General features: G+C 48.8%; 1 protein-coding gene across 1 annotated transcript; it reads right to left on the bottom strand.

Annotated features, from left to right (window-relative positions):
- Positions 1-3,256: 3,256 nt before the first annotated feature.
- Positions 3,257-10,337, bottom strand: DMRTB1 (DMRT like family B with proline rich C-terminal 1). Its single transcript, XM_060119242.1, has 6 exons — positions 9,758-10,337; positions 7,607-7,812; positions 7,485-7,563; positions 4,894-5,009; positions 4,683-4,836; positions 3,257-3,321 (listed from the first exon to the last, which is right to left on the bottom strand). Exons 1-6 carry the CDS (start codon positions 10,335-10,337, stop codon positions 3,257-3,259), a joined length of 1,200 nt encoding a protein of 399 aa, XP_059975225.1.
- Positions 10,338-16,666: the final 6,329 nt, after the last annotated feature.

Genomic DNA, 16,666 nt, shown 5'->3' with positions numbered 1-16,666 from the left:
GAAAGGGTGGGGGGATACGTCATGGGACACGGATTGGGGCTGGTGTTTGAACACAAAGATAGTAGAGTATCTATTTCAAGAGCAGGGCAGAGCAAAGGTGATTGCTGAGAGGTTGGTGATCATACAGCCCGGGCTAGAGGCTCATCATTTTTATTTCCCAGGGAGATCCCAGGTCTCCTGGGAGCATTGCACGCCTATTCCTCCAGCTGTGCTTGCGGAGTAGCAGCCATGGACCCTCGTGCTTCTGCGGAGGCCAGTCGCTAAGCAACAGGCCCCGCCCCTGCGGTTGTCTCGCCTCCACGCGCCCTCTCCTGGTGGCCCCTTGCCAGTGCATCCGGCGTCAGGGAATGCCTGCTGCTGCCTTCCAGAATGTTCCCCCAACTCATAGCCAAGCCTTGGTCGTTTGGGTTGAGCAATGCTGCCCCCGCCGACGGTCTCTCTGCTTCCAATCTTTTTCTGCCAGGACCTGGCTGACTCCACCCCTGCAGGACCTGGGCTGGGCCAGCCAGTGAGGGAGGCGGCCAGAGAGGGGGGCAGGCAGGTTGTGCTGAGAACGTTGGTCTCAAAGCAGTAGGGAGCCATGGAAGGTGCATGAGCAGGAGAGCAACATGAGCGGATCTGGTGTTTCAATGCTCACGCTGAAGCTGCTGGAGGACAGCCTTGTGGAGCAGGGCATTCAGGGAGCACGAGTAAACTGACTGGAAAGGCTACAGGCAGCAGGGGTCAACTGAGCCCACCAGGAAGAAACCATGGTGACGGCACACAGGAAAGGGCAGGCTGGGGCTCTCAGAACTTGGGGTTCACATCAAGGGGAAGGGAGCTAGGCAGGGTTCCACCCTGCCCCACAGCTGGTCTTTTCAGCCCCAGCAGGTACCCTCAAGGCTGCAGGAAAGATGCTGACCAGTCTCTGAGACTCATCTGTTCACAGGTCTGCAGGACAACTGAGCAATCCTCCCCTTCCAGGAGTCCTCTGGACATGGATCCCTAGAGGACAAGGGAACATTGCTCTTCTCCATAGGACAGAGCTTCCCATCTCAACTCTGCAGGCTACTTAAACATTGGTCTGGAATGGTGTGGAGTCCATGTGGTCACAGACTGCCTCTTACTTGTGTGTGTTGATCAGAAATGCAAAAACAGCTTTATGGATTAACGTAGTTTGGTTGAAAAATCTTTCAAAGCATGGGGTCTAAGATAAAGCAAAGTGATGAAAAATTAGGGTCACTGATCCAGCCCCACCTGGCCATACTGTCAGAAGGTCATAGGTCCAGTGAGGGCAGAGTTATGCCAAGTGGAACCAGATGCCGGGTCTTCTCCCCCCCTCCTGGGGCTCCTGCAGCCCTGTGGACCCAGGGGCAGCATCAGCACTGGGGTGGCTGATAGCTTTAGCCTCAAAGCCAGGCTGGTCCAAAATCGCTGCATCATCAGGTCCAGACTGAACCCAGTGTGACCTGCAGGCCTCATTATGCCTGGTTCTGCTCTGCTGAAAGCACTGTCTGTAAAGCAGTAACTGAAAACTTCCTGACTGTACTTGCTCCAGTACCTTCCAACAGAACAGGCCCAGGCCCTTGAACTCCAGCCACCACACTGATGTTGAGAGAACAGATAGAATATCACTTCTCAGTGTTCTTCCTGCCACCTGTCCTAAGACGCCTGGCCCACAGGCAAGACAGGAGGCAGGTCGGCCTAGTTTCCTGGGTGCCAATCCTTCCCAGACAGAGAACAGGACACCATCCCTCACCCTCAAATCTGTCACTCCAGGTCTCCTACCCTTTCTACCTCCCTACTGACAGTGCCTACCCTCACCTAACTCATTCTTGCACTTTAAGATGCAGTCAAAGCCCCAATTTTTCCAGAAGGCTTTCTCTGACCACACACCCCCGCCCCCGCCAACAGCCGCTTTACCTCTCTCTGTCCCATGGCAATCCCACTGGACTGTCTATTTGTCTGTTTGTCCCACTAGATTCCATGCTCCTCGTGGGCAGAGCTGATTGCCAGGTTCTGAATCCAGCAGAGATGCAGGATGCTTTTTAAATGACAAAGTGAAAACAAGGGAAGAGAACCAGGACCCTAAAACACAAAAATGGGATCAAGTTCTGTTTTTTAAAACCATGTCACTCGGCAGGGACCATGAAAGGAGCTAGGGAAGAGAAACTAAAAGAAATCTTTACATTTTATGTGTCTGCATCAAATTTCCTTCAAAGGTCTCTACTGCTTAAAATAACAACAATACTGATAGTAAAAAACCTACTAGCCTGGTCCAAGGCTCTCACTTGGTAACTGAAGTAAAGGAAGGGCCTTGCCTAACTACATAGAAAGAGCAGGCCAACAGGCCACGAACCCCAGCTCCGGACTCCCCTACCCAATGCTGCCTTCCACAAAGATTTAAAGAGATGATAAACTTTCCACAAGGATTTCTACTGCTGATTTTATTTCAATAGTCAACTGTTCCCAGAGAAGAAACTGCTGGTGCCACAGGTGATGTGGAAGAACCGTCCTATTCTCTGAGAACTGCATCAGCGCTTATGAACAGACTACTTTTTAAAGCTGGCAATCACTATAAAAACACCAAATAGTCAAACTTTAATAGATTTTTTTAAACCAGAAATGATGCCTATAATGGCTTAAACTTCACGGAGGACAAGTGAAGCAGCCCTAGCGGCCAGAATGCTTATAGTAAAGGCCCTTGGAGAAGGGGCGAGGGGCAGTGGCCAGGCTGAACGTGGGGGACACAGCAGCAAGGAAGGATGCTGCAGAACCTGCTGTCAGCACCCTGGTCCTGGCTGCTTGCGCCATCCACCTGGATGTGCTGGATGCCTGATGTCTGTGTGGCCCCCAGCTGGGGACCAGGCAGAGGCAGTGGAATCAGAAGGCTGAAGTAGATGATGCCTCCTGTCCTGGAATGGGACCTGAGGAAATCAAAGGCTGCCTCTGCCTTTGATTTGAGCCTGATAACAGCAGCACAACCCAGAGATGGTGAAATTCGTTCCTTAACGTGAGCTTCCACCAGTCCCCCACTCCTTACAGCCCTGGCTCTGCCCTGGTGACTTCATCCTCCAAGCTCCTTTTCAACCCCCTGTTATCTCAGGACTGAGAGAACTTTAGCAATCACCTTCCTTCCTCCAATCTTGAAATGGGAATTAACTGCCGTCTTACGCCTATCACTATCCTTCCTCCCTACATATCACTTAACAGAGACAAGAAAATCATTGCTGTTAACACCCCCAAGGCCCCACTCTGCTGGCCTGAGGGCCTGGGCCTAGTCGGACTGCTCCTGGGACGAAGGCTGGCTGGGCTCACACGGCCCCTCCGCATCCTGGTCATCTGTGAAGGACAGAGAAGAGGGGCTGGATTTAGCAAGAGGGAAAATTACCTGTTTTCAGATGTAAGTTTTCTCTAAGGCATTCTCATCATTCCCAGTCCCTACGGAGAATTAGTTATTCCCACTGCCACCTTTAATTTGCTAGGAGTCAGGACACTGGAATTCTAGCCCTGGCCACATGATACAGACTCAAGTTCAAACTCCAGCTCTGCTTGTCACAAGCTGGGTGGGAGGAAGCAAGCTACTCCCAGCTGTGAACCTCAGCTTCTCCTTCTCCTCACCTTCTCCTTCTGTCAAAGGAGATGATGCCATACTTTGCAGCATCAGGGGATTAGGTGAAACAGTAAATGAGAACTAACTTTTACTACCGCCTTCATCATTTCAGCCATCTTCAGGATGGCCTCATGAAGTAAGGGACCCTTATTAGTCCGCTTGTGCAGATACTGAAACTGAGGCACGAAGGAGTGAATTAACGTGCCCGAGGTCATACCGTTGGCAAGCGCTGGAGTCAGGACTTATACCCAGGCTGTGCGGCACCAGGGCCAGTGTACTTCAAGCCACACTGCACCATCTCCCCAGCTAACAGATTTAGGTGTTGCACACACAGCAAGTGTACAAGAGGCCTCAGTTTCTTTTCCTGTGGAGCCTCAGGGGAGGATGGAAAGGGTAAAAAAAAAAAAAAATCCTAGAACCTTTAAAGCTGCAAGGGCCCTCAAAAGAAAACCCAAAGCATTTTCACATCCAGAGTTGCAGTTGACCCTCACAGTAACCCTGTGACAGGGCCCATTTTACAGGTGAAAAGACTGAGGTCTAGAGGAGGGTGTGAGTGCCCAAGATCACCAAGTGCACCAGTGGCAGAGCTGTGAAGGGCAGGTTCTCTCCAGAGTGGCCTGGGGGAGAGGAATCATCCCCACCAGCTCCCAAACCGGCTCCAGCTGCTGCTCCAGGCTCAGCACGTGCTGTTTCCCCAACCAGAGAGGCCTGGCACCTCTGGTCTTCTGAACACACCACATGCGTGCCATCCTCCAAGTCTCTGCCCACGGGCACTGCCAAGGTGAGGAAATTAGCATTGGACCTGGAGCCAGGCAGAGAATTCTGTTGAAATCTGAGCTCCGCCACGGACATATAGGAGAACTTCTCAGGGTTCTGTCGGTTTCCTCACCTGAGAATGGGGACCCACCTCCCCTAGATGCTCACGGATGGAACTTAGGGAGGGGTGCAAGGAAGAGCTTACCCAGGGCCCAGCACATTTAAAATTCTGTTCGCCATTTCCCTTCTCTGCACGTCCACTTCACAGTAGGGCCCCCTTCCTCCAGAAAGTCTCCCTGGCCCCCCGGCAGCTGGAAGATGGGGGCTCACTCACCAGTGTTCTCCTCGTCCGCGGCAGACATGATGGACAGCGAGGACGACGGGAGTGGCAGGGGCAGGAAGTGGAGCATGGAGAGGTACCGCGGGGGAAACTGGGGTGGCCGCGGCAGCAGGGAGTAGCAGGACTGGACTTCCACTGGCTCCTCCACCTGTGGGGCGCACACAGCAGAGAGCCAGAGGGGAGAGGGTTGGCCAGAAGGGCCGACCCAACGTTCATTCTCCTGAATGGGGGGCTCCCCGTGGGGCAGATTCACCTCCGTGGCCCAGACACCAGGGCACAGGGCGCCCGGAACAGGCTGCTCGGCAAGCACCTGCCAGATGACTGAGGCAAGAAGAAACACAGGCACACCTCAGATAAGCCCGGGAGCAGGCGCACTTGCATAGGTCCACAACCTCCTTCCATCCTTACGACCCTAGGAGGGAGGTTCTATTACTGTCCTCACTCTGGTGACCAAAAACTGCATCAGTGAGATGAAGGTACAGGCCCAGGGCCACAGAGCTGGTGAGTGGCAGAGGCAGAACTGAATCCCAAGTCGGCCTGACCCCACTGCTTTGCCATGGAGAAGGGTCTGCATGCATCCCGACTACGTGTGGTCCCACCTTCTGCACATGTAATGACTCAGACTCCAGGGTCGCTGGGCCTGGGGGGTGTCCCCCTTCTAACCGGACAGTGTCGTGCAGCCGTTACTGAGGCAAGAGCAGCTGGGTGACCTCAGCAAAGTGGCTTCAGCCCTTCTGTATTTCTGTTCAGCCCTTCTGTTATAAGCATTCACACCTTATTGCTGGAATCTATCAATGGCCCTATGAGATAGGACTCTTACCCCCATTGTACAGATTAAGAACCCAAGCAAGGTCCTCAGAGGTTAGGTGACATCCTCAGGCCATGTGGCCAGTAAACAGCGGAGGTAGGATTGGTCTTTAGGTCTGTGCGATTCCAGGCCTGTGCTCTTTTGTGGGAAGAGAAAAGAGGAAGCAAAGAAGTAGCAGGTGGGGCAGGACAGGAAGAGAAGGTGGAAGGTGGCTCGGGGCGTATCTAGGAGGCTGAGCAGGGGCCAGCAGGACAAGGATGAAACAATTCATAGGCTCTTGGGTTCGAAACAGCTTCACAAATAAATGCCTGATCCTCTATCCAGACGTGAAGCGGGTGGGAAGGGGGATTATTAGTGCTTTAATTCCAAGCTGCTCAGCGGAGTCTCTCCCTGGATCACAGCTCCTGCCTGGGGCTTGTGGTGGCAGCTCAGGCCCAGATAAACCAACTGAGATCACACTCCTAACAAAGGCCGTCTGGCAGGCCTGTCAATCAGAGCCCTGCCCCGGATGCCAGGCCCCAGGCTTCTGTGTGAGCAGACGGTGGGTGTGTGCTCCATTTGGCCAAGGTCCCTCTCTTTGTGTGGAGGCTAGAGACGCCCGTGCTCTCCCTGGGCTGCAATGGGGTGGCCGGTACCCCCAAATTTCAGGCAGGGCAGGCGTGGCGAGAGTCAAGGGCCATGTTTTCTCTGCCTCTGTCCTGGCTCTGTCACTGACCAGCTGTGTAATCTGAATCCTAGTCCCTCGCTCCCCAGTCCTGTGACCCTGGACAAACACATAACTTCTTGGAGCCTTCGTCCTCTGCCCTACAATGAAATAACATTCACCTCGAGGGCTGACATAAGGGCCAGTACGCACTCTGGAAATTATCAAGACCAGGGGTGTTCCAACCTGAACACCCCCTTGAATGAATGGAAAATGATTTCTAAATAAAACTTTAAAAGATCTGGAACAGACAGAGGAGATGCTGCTGAGGTGAAGCAGGAGTGGGGATCCAGCCCCTGCGTGCCTGACCTGCCTGGTCACAGCTGGAATCCCACTGAACTGGCTAATGACCTGTGGCTAATGACCTCATTATGTAAATGCCAAGCTTTTATCCTTTCTCTTACTCACTTCCCACATTAAACCAAAGAAGCCTACTCTCTACTCAATCTTCTCCACCCTCCACCCAAGGGAAACATATCTGTAACACCCAGCATTAGGCTTGTAGCTCTGAGGGAGAGAATAAAGGTAACAGTGGTCTACATTTCCATGAACTTGAACTGTGTCTGAGCCAGCCTCCCCCACAGGTCCAGCCTTATGGGGTCAAAGTCAGGACTGGTCACCCGGGCCTCTCACTATCCTGCAGTCCTGATGGCCCTCAGTGGTTGCCAAAAGGGAGAAGGGTGGAAGGAGCTGGTAACCAAGGCCACAAAACCTGGTTCCCCCACCCGTATCTCACACAACAGCTCTTTTACACATCCAGCACTCAAAACTCCAGGCTCAAAAGCACACCAGTTAGTAGTCAACCACTGATCTTATAAAAGGAGTAAATTTCATCCATTCTTTCAACAAATATCTCCTAAAGTGACAGGTGTTTGGGGAAGGTTTCCATATTTTTCATGACTAAGCTTAAATGCCACTTCCTTCTGAAAGCCCTCTGTCGTCTCCAGTGGGATGTACCTTTGGGGCAGAGGACCTACGTCTGCTCCTGGCTCTACCCTCAAATGTGTGGCTCCAGGAAAGTGATATTTCCTTTCTGGTACCCAGCAAAATGAAGGGCCCTTCTAGCACTGGCATTCCATGGGTCAAGGCTGGTGGTCACTCAGTGTTACTGTGTGGTGGTTCCTCAGGCTCATCTGAAATGTGTCTGTATTCCTTCTTGCCTGAGCTCCTGGAGCCTTTTAACCCACGCCACAGCCCTGACTTGTCTACATGTGTACAGACTTGGCTACACACGTGCATTCCCAAAGGCGCACACAGTACAAGGTCAATGCTGTATCCTTCCGACCAGTGCCCAGGGCCTGGTACAGAGTGGGCACAATGGCTGGCTTCCTGGGACTGAGGGTCCGTAAAAGCAGCCAGGGTAACTGGGGTAAGGAGGGACCTCGAAGAGTCAGGGATGGGACTCACCAAGCCTGCTCCACTGTAGTGGCTGTAGGACACGTGCCACAAGCCCCGCTGCAGGGGGGCCCCCAGGGTAAGGGATGCATCCTGGTAGCCCAGCAGGAACGGGTGGTAGGGGTGCACGCTGGAGCAGCTGCAGTACAGCTTGGAAGCCTCTCTTTCCAGGTACTCAGACCCCACCACACGATCTGAGTTGACATTCAGAGGGGGTCCTGAAAAGGGACACAATGAGGGAAGCGTTAAAAACACACGGAGCTAGGAAACAGGGCATCACATTACTGTCTGAAGGTAGCAGTACAATAAATACTCATATCCATTTACAGAGAACTCCCACATCCATTATGCTTTTGACCCTCCCTGCTTTTTAAACCCTTCACCCATGTTCCACTCACTGTTCTTAGGAAAAGTCCTTTGGCACAGCCATGAAGCCCCATGTGGGCTGGTTCCTGCCTCCACTCCAGCCTCCTCGTTCCCAAAAATCTAGCAGCTCCTTCTTTCTCCTCCATCTCAGGGCCTCTGCAGATGCTGTTGCCTAAGCTTGGAAGGCTTTTTCTCCTGACCCCACTTTGCCTCCTGAAATCCTCAGTACTCAGCTCCTAATCTTCCTTCTGACCACAGCTAAACCATTGATTATTAGAGCTCTATACACCAATCTGTGCGACTCTTTGATCAGTGGTGTCCCTCTCCCCAGGACAAGATCCTTGAGGGCAAGGAATCTGACTCATCCTTTTCATCATTAGTGTCTGGCACATAGCGCTCAGGGCTCAGTCCCTGTTCTTTGAGAGACGGAACAAAGAAAAGCACTGTGTGGCTTCCCCGGTGGCACAGTGGTTAAGAATCCGCCTGCCAACGCAGGGGACACGAGTTTGAGCCCTGGTCTGGGAAGATCCCACATGACGCGGAGCAACTAAGCCCGTGCGCCACAACTACTGAGCCTGCGCTCTAGAGCCCGCATGCCACAACTACTGAGCCCGTGCTCTGCAACAAGAGAAGCCACAGCAATGATAAGCCCACGCACTGCAACGAAGAGCAGCCCCCACTCGCTGCAACTAGAGAAAGCCCGGCCACGGCAACGAAGACCCGATGCAGCCAAAAATAAATAAATGAAAGGAAGGAAGGAAGGAAGGAAGGCACTGTGTCCATGGAAAGGTATCCTTCTCCTAGAATTGCTATTTCAGATCTGTCTTCCCCATCTAGTTCTCTGGGGTCCTATATTTTCCTAGAATGTCCCAGAAGGCAGAAACGGGCTTCAGAGAGCATCAGGCCAATCCCCTTAGCATACAGAGGGGAGAGACTGCCACAGAAGGAAGGAGCTTGCCTAGGGTTACAGAGTGAGCAGGCCCCCAGCGTCCTGACTCAGACTTGTGCTCTTTCTACCACACTGCCATAGAGAAAACCAAGAAAACACGTGTCTGCACCCAAAAAGAGCCCCTTTAAAAAAGCTTCAAATCTACATGTGACTTGAAATTGTAATAGTGAAAGCCACAGGACCTAGGGAACAATGTAATTTATGCATTTGGAGGGAGGGGAGGAAAAACAGGCGACGACAATCATCTCAATAGACTGTCCTCCTGTAGGGAGCAGAGATCGCATACCCACCCACGCCTGGGAAAGAGCTGGAAGGGCTGCACAGATAGACCCATTGGGGCAGGGCATGGCTGAGGGGCGGGGCCTCTAGGGTACAGAAACGGAGGGGAAGGTGCGCAGGCGCAGTCTTGTTGCGCTAGCCCACCCACAGGGACGTCCTGGGGGAGGAGCCTCCAGCCCAAGAAAAGGGCGGGAAGAGGCGCGCAAGCGCAGTATGGTCAGGCGTCCTCGGGCCTCTCCGTGGAGGGGGAGGGGCAGCTAAGTCGACTGGGGGCCATCTTTTTCCTTTCAGGATGGAAACGAAAAAAGCTGTAGCTAAATGTTAAAAGCTCTCAGAACCACCCATTCCTTTCTCTCTTTTACCTTCTTGCAAAAAGGCACCGAACCCAAATGCCTACTCAGAAAAGGGTATCCCAAAGCAAGGTTACCTCTAGAAAGCATCTTCCCCACCCCCACCCCTTCCCCGCGGGATCCGAGCAGGCCTGGGACGCCGGCGTGGAGAGCGGGGAGGCGGCAGCCCGGAGAGGAGCCAACAGCAGGGCAAGGCCGCGCAGGGCCCGGGAATCTTACCGAAGTCGGCGAACGGCGGGCTGAGCACCGGCAGAAGCGGCCTGCTTAGCTCCAGGCGGCCGGGGCAGCCCCGGCCAGCGGCCTCCGCCCCGAGCTGGGGCCTCAGAGAACTGGGCATGGCCGCGGCGGCTCGTTTGCTCGGCCCTACGTGGCCGCGGCCGCCCAGAACTGGCTGGAAGGCGCTCAGGCCGGGGCTCGGGCCCCGCGGGGGTCTCTCGAGGAAGCAGGCGGCCGTGCGGCCCTCTGGGCCCGGTTGCGCGTCTCCCGAAGCGGCAGGTGGAGGCAGCGGGCGGAAGCTTGAGCCCGGGACAGCGGCCGCGGCCCCGGAGGCCAGCTGGGGCCCCTGAGCACACAGGGCCACCTCCTGCTCCTCCTCGGAGACCTGCTTCTTGTGCACCTGCTGCTTGGCCATGATCTTATGGCGCTTGGTAATCAGGTAGCACTTCTTGCAGGTGCACTGCTTCCAGCGGCACTTGCCCGCGTGGCCCTTGACGGGCACCAGGAAGCCATGGTTCCGGCACCGGGAGCACCTGGGGGTGCGCAGCATCTTGTCGGCCAGCTTGGCAAGGTCTGCCTTCATAGCACATCCGCTACTTCTGGGAGCTGCAGAGCGAGTGGAGCAGGGATGAGCAGTGCCCCACGAGTCGCTGGTGCTGGGGACTTTTGATACACTTGTAACAAAGCGACTCTCAGTGCGTCCCAGGAACTGCAGCAAGACCCTTGCATTTTCCCTTTTTTGGGTGCAAAATTTGGAGAGTTTCTATCCCTTGGTTAATAAGATGCAAGGGATTGGGTTGAATAAGTTCTTCATGGAATGCTATTGCATATATGTCATCTGGATTATCTGACGTTTTAGGCATTTAATTTCCAAACTCTCTATTCCCGCCATCCCACAGACAGAAGCTATTTCGTAGTTTCAAAAAAAGGCGGAGTGATATTCAACGGTGCACAGATTTAAAGCTCCAGAGGAACATATAAACAAACCCATTCCGGTAGAAAAGCATTCCAAAAGGAAAACCGTGTTTCTCCTTCCAAAAGCTGCTGCTTCTGCTGAATTTAATTTATCTCCCCTGCAGGGAAGCAGCCGTTTACAGTGATGCTTCCAGAATATTCTCAAGAGCTCAGTGCAGTGTGATAGCTGCTCAAGGGTGTGCCCTATAGTAATTCCCATTTTTTAAGAGTCTTATTGGTATAGGAATGCATTTCTGGAAAATGGCATATTGCTGTTGCTGATGCCTTCCAAAGTCAAGCATACTTAGAATGCTTTAAGTAAAATAGACTTAGGATATTTTAGCATGAGCTTGAACCATTGCCTAACTGGGCCATGAATTTAGTTACCTCTGTAAAACAACCCAAATCTCGGGACACCTAAAAAGCTGCCACAAACTTCATAGTTTCCCAAGACTACTAAACTAATTCATTTTTTTTGTTTTATAGAAATTTGTGACTCCCTGAGGTCTTCCCCCCACCCCCCGCCTTAGGTCCAAAAAAGAAAGAAAAAAGCTTATGATCATAGGATCAATCATTTTCTTTAAGGAAGTAGTTATGGTTAATACCTGGCGAAAACGTGTATATTTTTAACTGCCCTTTCTCTGAAGTTCTCTCTTTCGGGTAGCAGAATGGTAGAAGCTGAGAGCCAAGGCCTGGTGTCCACCTTGATCTTCCTGAGCCTCTGGTTGCAGCTGTATTTTGCATTTCTCACCAGCTGCCTGACAGTAGGAAGTGGTTGCCAATCTGAGGCTGATTATGTACTGGAAAGCTGAAAAGAGGTTTCTAAAATCTTTTTCTGCTTTAAAGAAATATATTCCTTATCTTAATAAGAGGGCAAAAAGTATATTCTTCCTGTATTATTCGGCCCTTTAGGAATTTCACTGGTAATTTAAATCCATTTAAAGAGATCTAAGTTTGTCTCTGCTTTGCTCTAACACCCTGTATCTTAATTTTTGATTGAAAAAATATGGTCCCATAGATACAAGGACAGGCAAGCTCTTTTTCTGACTCTACTCAATTCAGAATGTCTAACTTTTTCACCAACCTTGTCAATTGAAAATGGTACTTTAAAATCATATTTTCAATACTACTGTCAAAAAATCTGGGGCATAAGCTGCAGTGTTTCATTATGCTGTAAATTATAAGGTCATTTTCTGCATTATCAAATTTAAATTTTAACATCAGGTGACATCAGCTGATAAGGCCTAAACAAGAAAACTACTCTCATTTACATTTCATGCTTGACCACCCAAGCTCTCTTCATTTTCCTATTAATGATTTAAGGGAAAATCCTATTCAAAGACAACTATTTGAATTAACTTCTTTTAGCCTTGTTAAGGACAAAATGCTTCCATATTTATTTCATAACTTTAGGGGCAAAATTTACCCAAGGTGATGTGAATTTGCATAGTGCTTTGAATTAATAAACAACCATATATCTTTTTAATCAGTAGTCACATTATAAGATGCAGAAACCTCAGGGTTTATATAGTAAACAAATAAGAAAAAAAATACTAGTTTATTTCTCTCTTCCCCTCAAAGTCTCAATCTGTGTAGGTAAATTCCAACAGAGCTTTATTTATTTCACTCTTGGAAATTCAGGCAAATTGATAGTTTTGTTTTATTTAGGTTGATGACTGATTACTTCTTAGGCTGCTGCTGCTATATAGAAATAGATATAGATATACTTCTTTAAATTATTATTTAAAAAGATGGTAAGATGTAAAAGTGAAAAACTGGAAGTCAAAGAAGGTTGAGAGCAGTAAGTACATAGTAGACCCCTTCCTTCCCCACACCTAAACCTTTGGATGTTATGTTTAAGAAAGTGTGCATCATCGTAAGCAGTGGTTTATAAAATGACAAGTTATAGTTGCTGGGGAATCACCAGTTTGACTAGTTAACCGCAAAGGGGCTGGTCGATGGTCATATCTGAGTTCCAGCTTTAGATATGACTACTTTTTCCTCGGAGTCCCAAATTTCCTACTTTGAATGATGCCTCTTCTCTTCGGTTAATATGATTGCTATTGGTACTGTTTAATTCATATTCATTTTAAAGAGCCCTGTATTATGCAGTACACAGGGGTATCATTTATAATCATTAAATATTGCATGCACTATAATGTTTCCTCACTGGTAGCACACAAGAGCAAGGAAGGGCTTTTTTGCCTATATCATCTTTCCCCCAGCAGCTATAACCTAGATATCTGCTATCTTCTTCTTCAGGCTCTCTCTAGTGAGCAATGAAAACTTTATTGAAGATTTTGTAGGGGATAGAGGGGAGGATTTACATGACACATCCTACAGCAGATGCTTTAAAATCCTGCCTTAGCGTTTCTTTTCTCTCAAGATCCTCCTCTGCTGTGCCACACCCACTGGAGAGGAACTGGTCTGGTTTCCCCACCCACCCACCCCCATCTCCACCACCTCCCACCCCCACCCCAGTACCCAGCCTCTCTAGCTTTTCTCTCCTTGATTTTTGTGAGTTCTGTAATGGATGTGACTATCTTACTTTTCTTTATGTCTAGTTCAATATAGACATTCAGTAAATATTTGTTGAATGTACAAATGAATCTTACCTCCCTCTCCTGCCAGTGTCAAAGTCATCTCCTTTCTCACCGGCACAGTAAATCAACTTGAATCCACCAACTTTTCCCAAACATCATACAAAACAGAAAGCCCAGAGTGAACAGGACTACTCTCCCGACAAGCAGAATCTGGGGATCAACTTTGGTTCCTTGAGCTTACCCCTTATCCCTGATGGTTTAATAACAGTAATAATACCTACTAGCACTTACTTACTAAGTGTTTGTATGTGCCAGTAATTATTAAGCCCTTTATGTGTATTTATTCATACAATACTCAAAACAACTCTCTAAGGTAGGTACTATTATTTTCAGCCCCATTTTACACATGATGAAACTGAAGCCTACAGAAGTTAGGTATCTTGCCCAAGGTTTTCAGCCATTAAGTGACAGAGCCATGATTCAGAACCAGGAAATTTACCCTCAAAGTCCATGTTCTTAATCATATATCTGCTAGCTCAATATTTCTTGTAAGCAAACACAGTGCTCTCCCCAAGAAAGCATTGGTGATTAATAGGAATGTTTGTCTTGTTACATACCCCATTACAGTTGGGGCAAAGGAGGATGAAGGTGTAGCAACTTGGTGAAAATTCCTAGGATGCCCTGCTTACTTGCTTTTCTTTACCCATAGCCAGTATTCATTGAGTGCCAACTATGTGCTAAGCATAAAGGACACAGAAGTAAATAAAAAGATAGGATCCTTACCTTTATGTATACTTCCTAGCTGGCAAACCAGACAGTAAATAAACAATTCCAGGTGAAAGCTGAGGAATGGTGGGGAGACCCAGGATGCTATAGGAACCCATATGAGGGTCCTAATCTGGTTCAAGAAGTCAAGGAAGATTTCCTTGAGGGGCTGATTCCTGAGCTCAGACCTAAAGGATGAGTAGGAATTAGCCAGGTACAGGAGCAGGAGAGGTGTGTCCCAGACAGAACAGCATGTTTAAGGCTGCAGCATGGCTATCGTACAGTGAGATCAGGAGACTGGAGGGAGAGGAGATGGAGAGGTTGAGCAGTAGCCATGTGGAGGGAGTCCTTAGAGGAAACTATAGCAGTCACTTCTGAAACTGAGCAGGACGCTGCAGGGCCCTCCTGTGTACAATAGCCCCTCCATGTCTCCCGTTTCTTATAAAGAAAAGGCTTTATAGTCTCCTAGGCCTTCCCAGAGTTCCAAAGAACAGATTCAATCAGTTACTAATTAGGAAAGTGAGGGAATGCAGAAACAAAGGAAAAGCAGTCAAGAAACAATAGTTCAGCAGTAAAACAGAGTCCTAGTTCCTCCTCAAGGGATATATGCAACAATCTGACATGTATCTTTGAGTTATTCTGTAGGAACTGGAACTAAGACCCCCACCCGAGTGGAGGATGGTGATCACAAGCTGAGCAGGAGCACTAGACCCCAGACTGGTTGGAATCAGAAAGTGAATGGTTAAGATTCCTGAAACACCACCCTGTTACCTCACCACCAACCAATCAGAAGAAAGTCATCACCCTGCAACCCTCATCCCAAATGTTGCCTCTAAAAGCCCTTCCCTGAAAGCCATCGGGGAGTTCAGGTCTTTTGAGCATGAGCTGCCTGTACTCCTTGCTTGGTGCCCTATAAATAAACAAACACCGTACTTTCCTTCACCATCAAACTGGCTTTGCTGCACAGCAGGTGAGCAGACCCAAGTTCGATTCAGAATCACTCTCTAAGACTAAGGAGTGGAAATGACATGGCAGAACCAGGCCAAACTAGAACCCACATATCCAGACATCTAGTCTCTTCCTTGGTTTTTCTTTCAGAAGGTGGAACAGTAAGTAACTAGAACTCACATAGGTATTGCAAGATTAAAATGGAGCTGAGTGGGGTTTTCTTTGGGGCAGTTGTTCCAGGTGGGGCACACACTTGAGGCCAGTCATGGCCCTGGACTAGCACTACGCTAGGCAGGGTTGTTCCTCCTAACCCTGGGTCCCTGACCGATTCATATGACTTCTCCTAGGAATCTTAAACAGATGAAACACAAAGCAGCAGTGATGGAAGACAAAGGAGTGAGAGAAAAGAAAAATGAGATGAAATCAAACAGAAAGCAGTTGAAGAGATTGTGTAGATAAAGACTGGGACAAACAATTCTGTGGAGTGGATAAGAAGTACAACATCTGGGCAGAGAGGGCATGCTCACAGTGGCATTGCTAGCTGAGTCAGACTCAATAGCACTGACATTTGTTTTGTTTTTACTTGCTAATTTGATGGAAAAAAAGTATTTTTACACACACGGAAACTTTCACAGTATATATAACTGATCACCTGTACTTTTGATAGTACTATCCAATTTCCATAAATTTCAAGAATTTTTTTGTCTTAAAGGGTGACATATCCCTATAAGTACAGTGTTAAAAGTGGCTAATAGGGGCTTCCCTGGTGGCGCAGTGGTTGAGAGTCCGCCTGCCGATGTAGGAGACATGGGTTCATGCCCCGGTCCGGGAAGTTCCCAAATGCCGCGGAGCGGCTGGACCCGTGAGCCATGGCCGCTGAGCCTGTGCGTCTGGAGCCTGTGCTCCGCAACGGGAGGGGCCACAACAGTGAGAGGCCTGCGTACCGCCAAAAAAAAAAAAAAAAAAAAAAGTGGCTAGTAGCTTTAATATCTCTGTCCTTTGTTAAAATGCAGATTTGTTTTAACACAACATGCATGAATTTAATGCCAATATACACAGGGTACTGTTCCCTAGTAAAATCAGAGTAAAAAGGAACAAAGGATACACCAGAAACTAGCACAACATTGTAAATCAACTATACTTCAATTTAAAAAAAGAGAGAAAAAAAGAACAAAGAAAAAGTTAATCTTCCTTTCTCTATGTATGTTCCTTATCTAGTTTCTTAGAACAGTAAATTCCTATTTATCAAAAAAAAAAAAAAAAAAAAAACACAAAACACCCAGTATTTTCCCCTGAATTCTGCTTCTATGAGAACAGCAAGCAGACATCAGGAATTTATCTTTCAAAAGACCTTTTCATTTTATGTATAACGTCAGTACAAATTCAGTCCATGTTATAACTGTAAACAGATGGCAAGAAATACTGCTCTAGAGACAGGGAAACTGGGTTGAGAACCTGGTCATTACTTATGAGCTGTGTTACTTTGATTGTCACTTAACTTCTTTGCACGTCAGTAGTAGTAGTGGTAGTAATGTTTGTATAATTGCTGCAAATTCCCACATTTATCCCATTTAATGATATTAAGATTTAATGTATGCTTACAGCTTTGCAGGCAATGCAAAATGTAAAGTGCAAAATGTGGCCTCATTTAAACCACAGAACAACATCTATAAGGGAGGTACATTTATTTTGTCCATTTGAC

The sequence above is a fragment of the Mesoplodon densirostris genome, chromosome 2, assembly GCF_025265405.1.
Source record: "Mesoplodon densirostris isolate mMesDen1 chromosome 2, mMesDen1 primary haplotype, whole genome shotgun sequence".
In the NCBI taxonomy this organism is placed as follows: domain Eukaryota; kingdom Metazoa; phylum Chordata; class Mammalia; order Artiodactyla; family Ziphiidae; genus Mesoplodon; species Mesoplodon densirostris.
This window is presented reverse-complemented; position numbering and strand designations above follow the sequence as displayed.

What these genes read in the sequence shown, in the direction of transcription:
- DMRTB1 (XM_060119242.1), bottom strand. Translation starts at nt 10,337, where the DNA reads ATGAAGGCAGACCTTGCCAAGCTGGCCGACAAGATGCTGCGCACCCCC. An exon ending in GTACCAGGCCCTGGGCACTG is followed by an intron (nt 5,010 to 7,484) that starts GTCGGAAGGATA and finishes TTCTTGCCTCAG; the next exon opens with TCATCTGGCAGGTGCTTGCC. An exon ending in CGCGGACGAGGAGAACACTG is followed by an intron (nt 3,322 to 4,682) that starts GTGAGTGAGCCC and finishes TGTCCTTCACAG; the next exon opens with ATGACCAGGATGCGGAGGGG.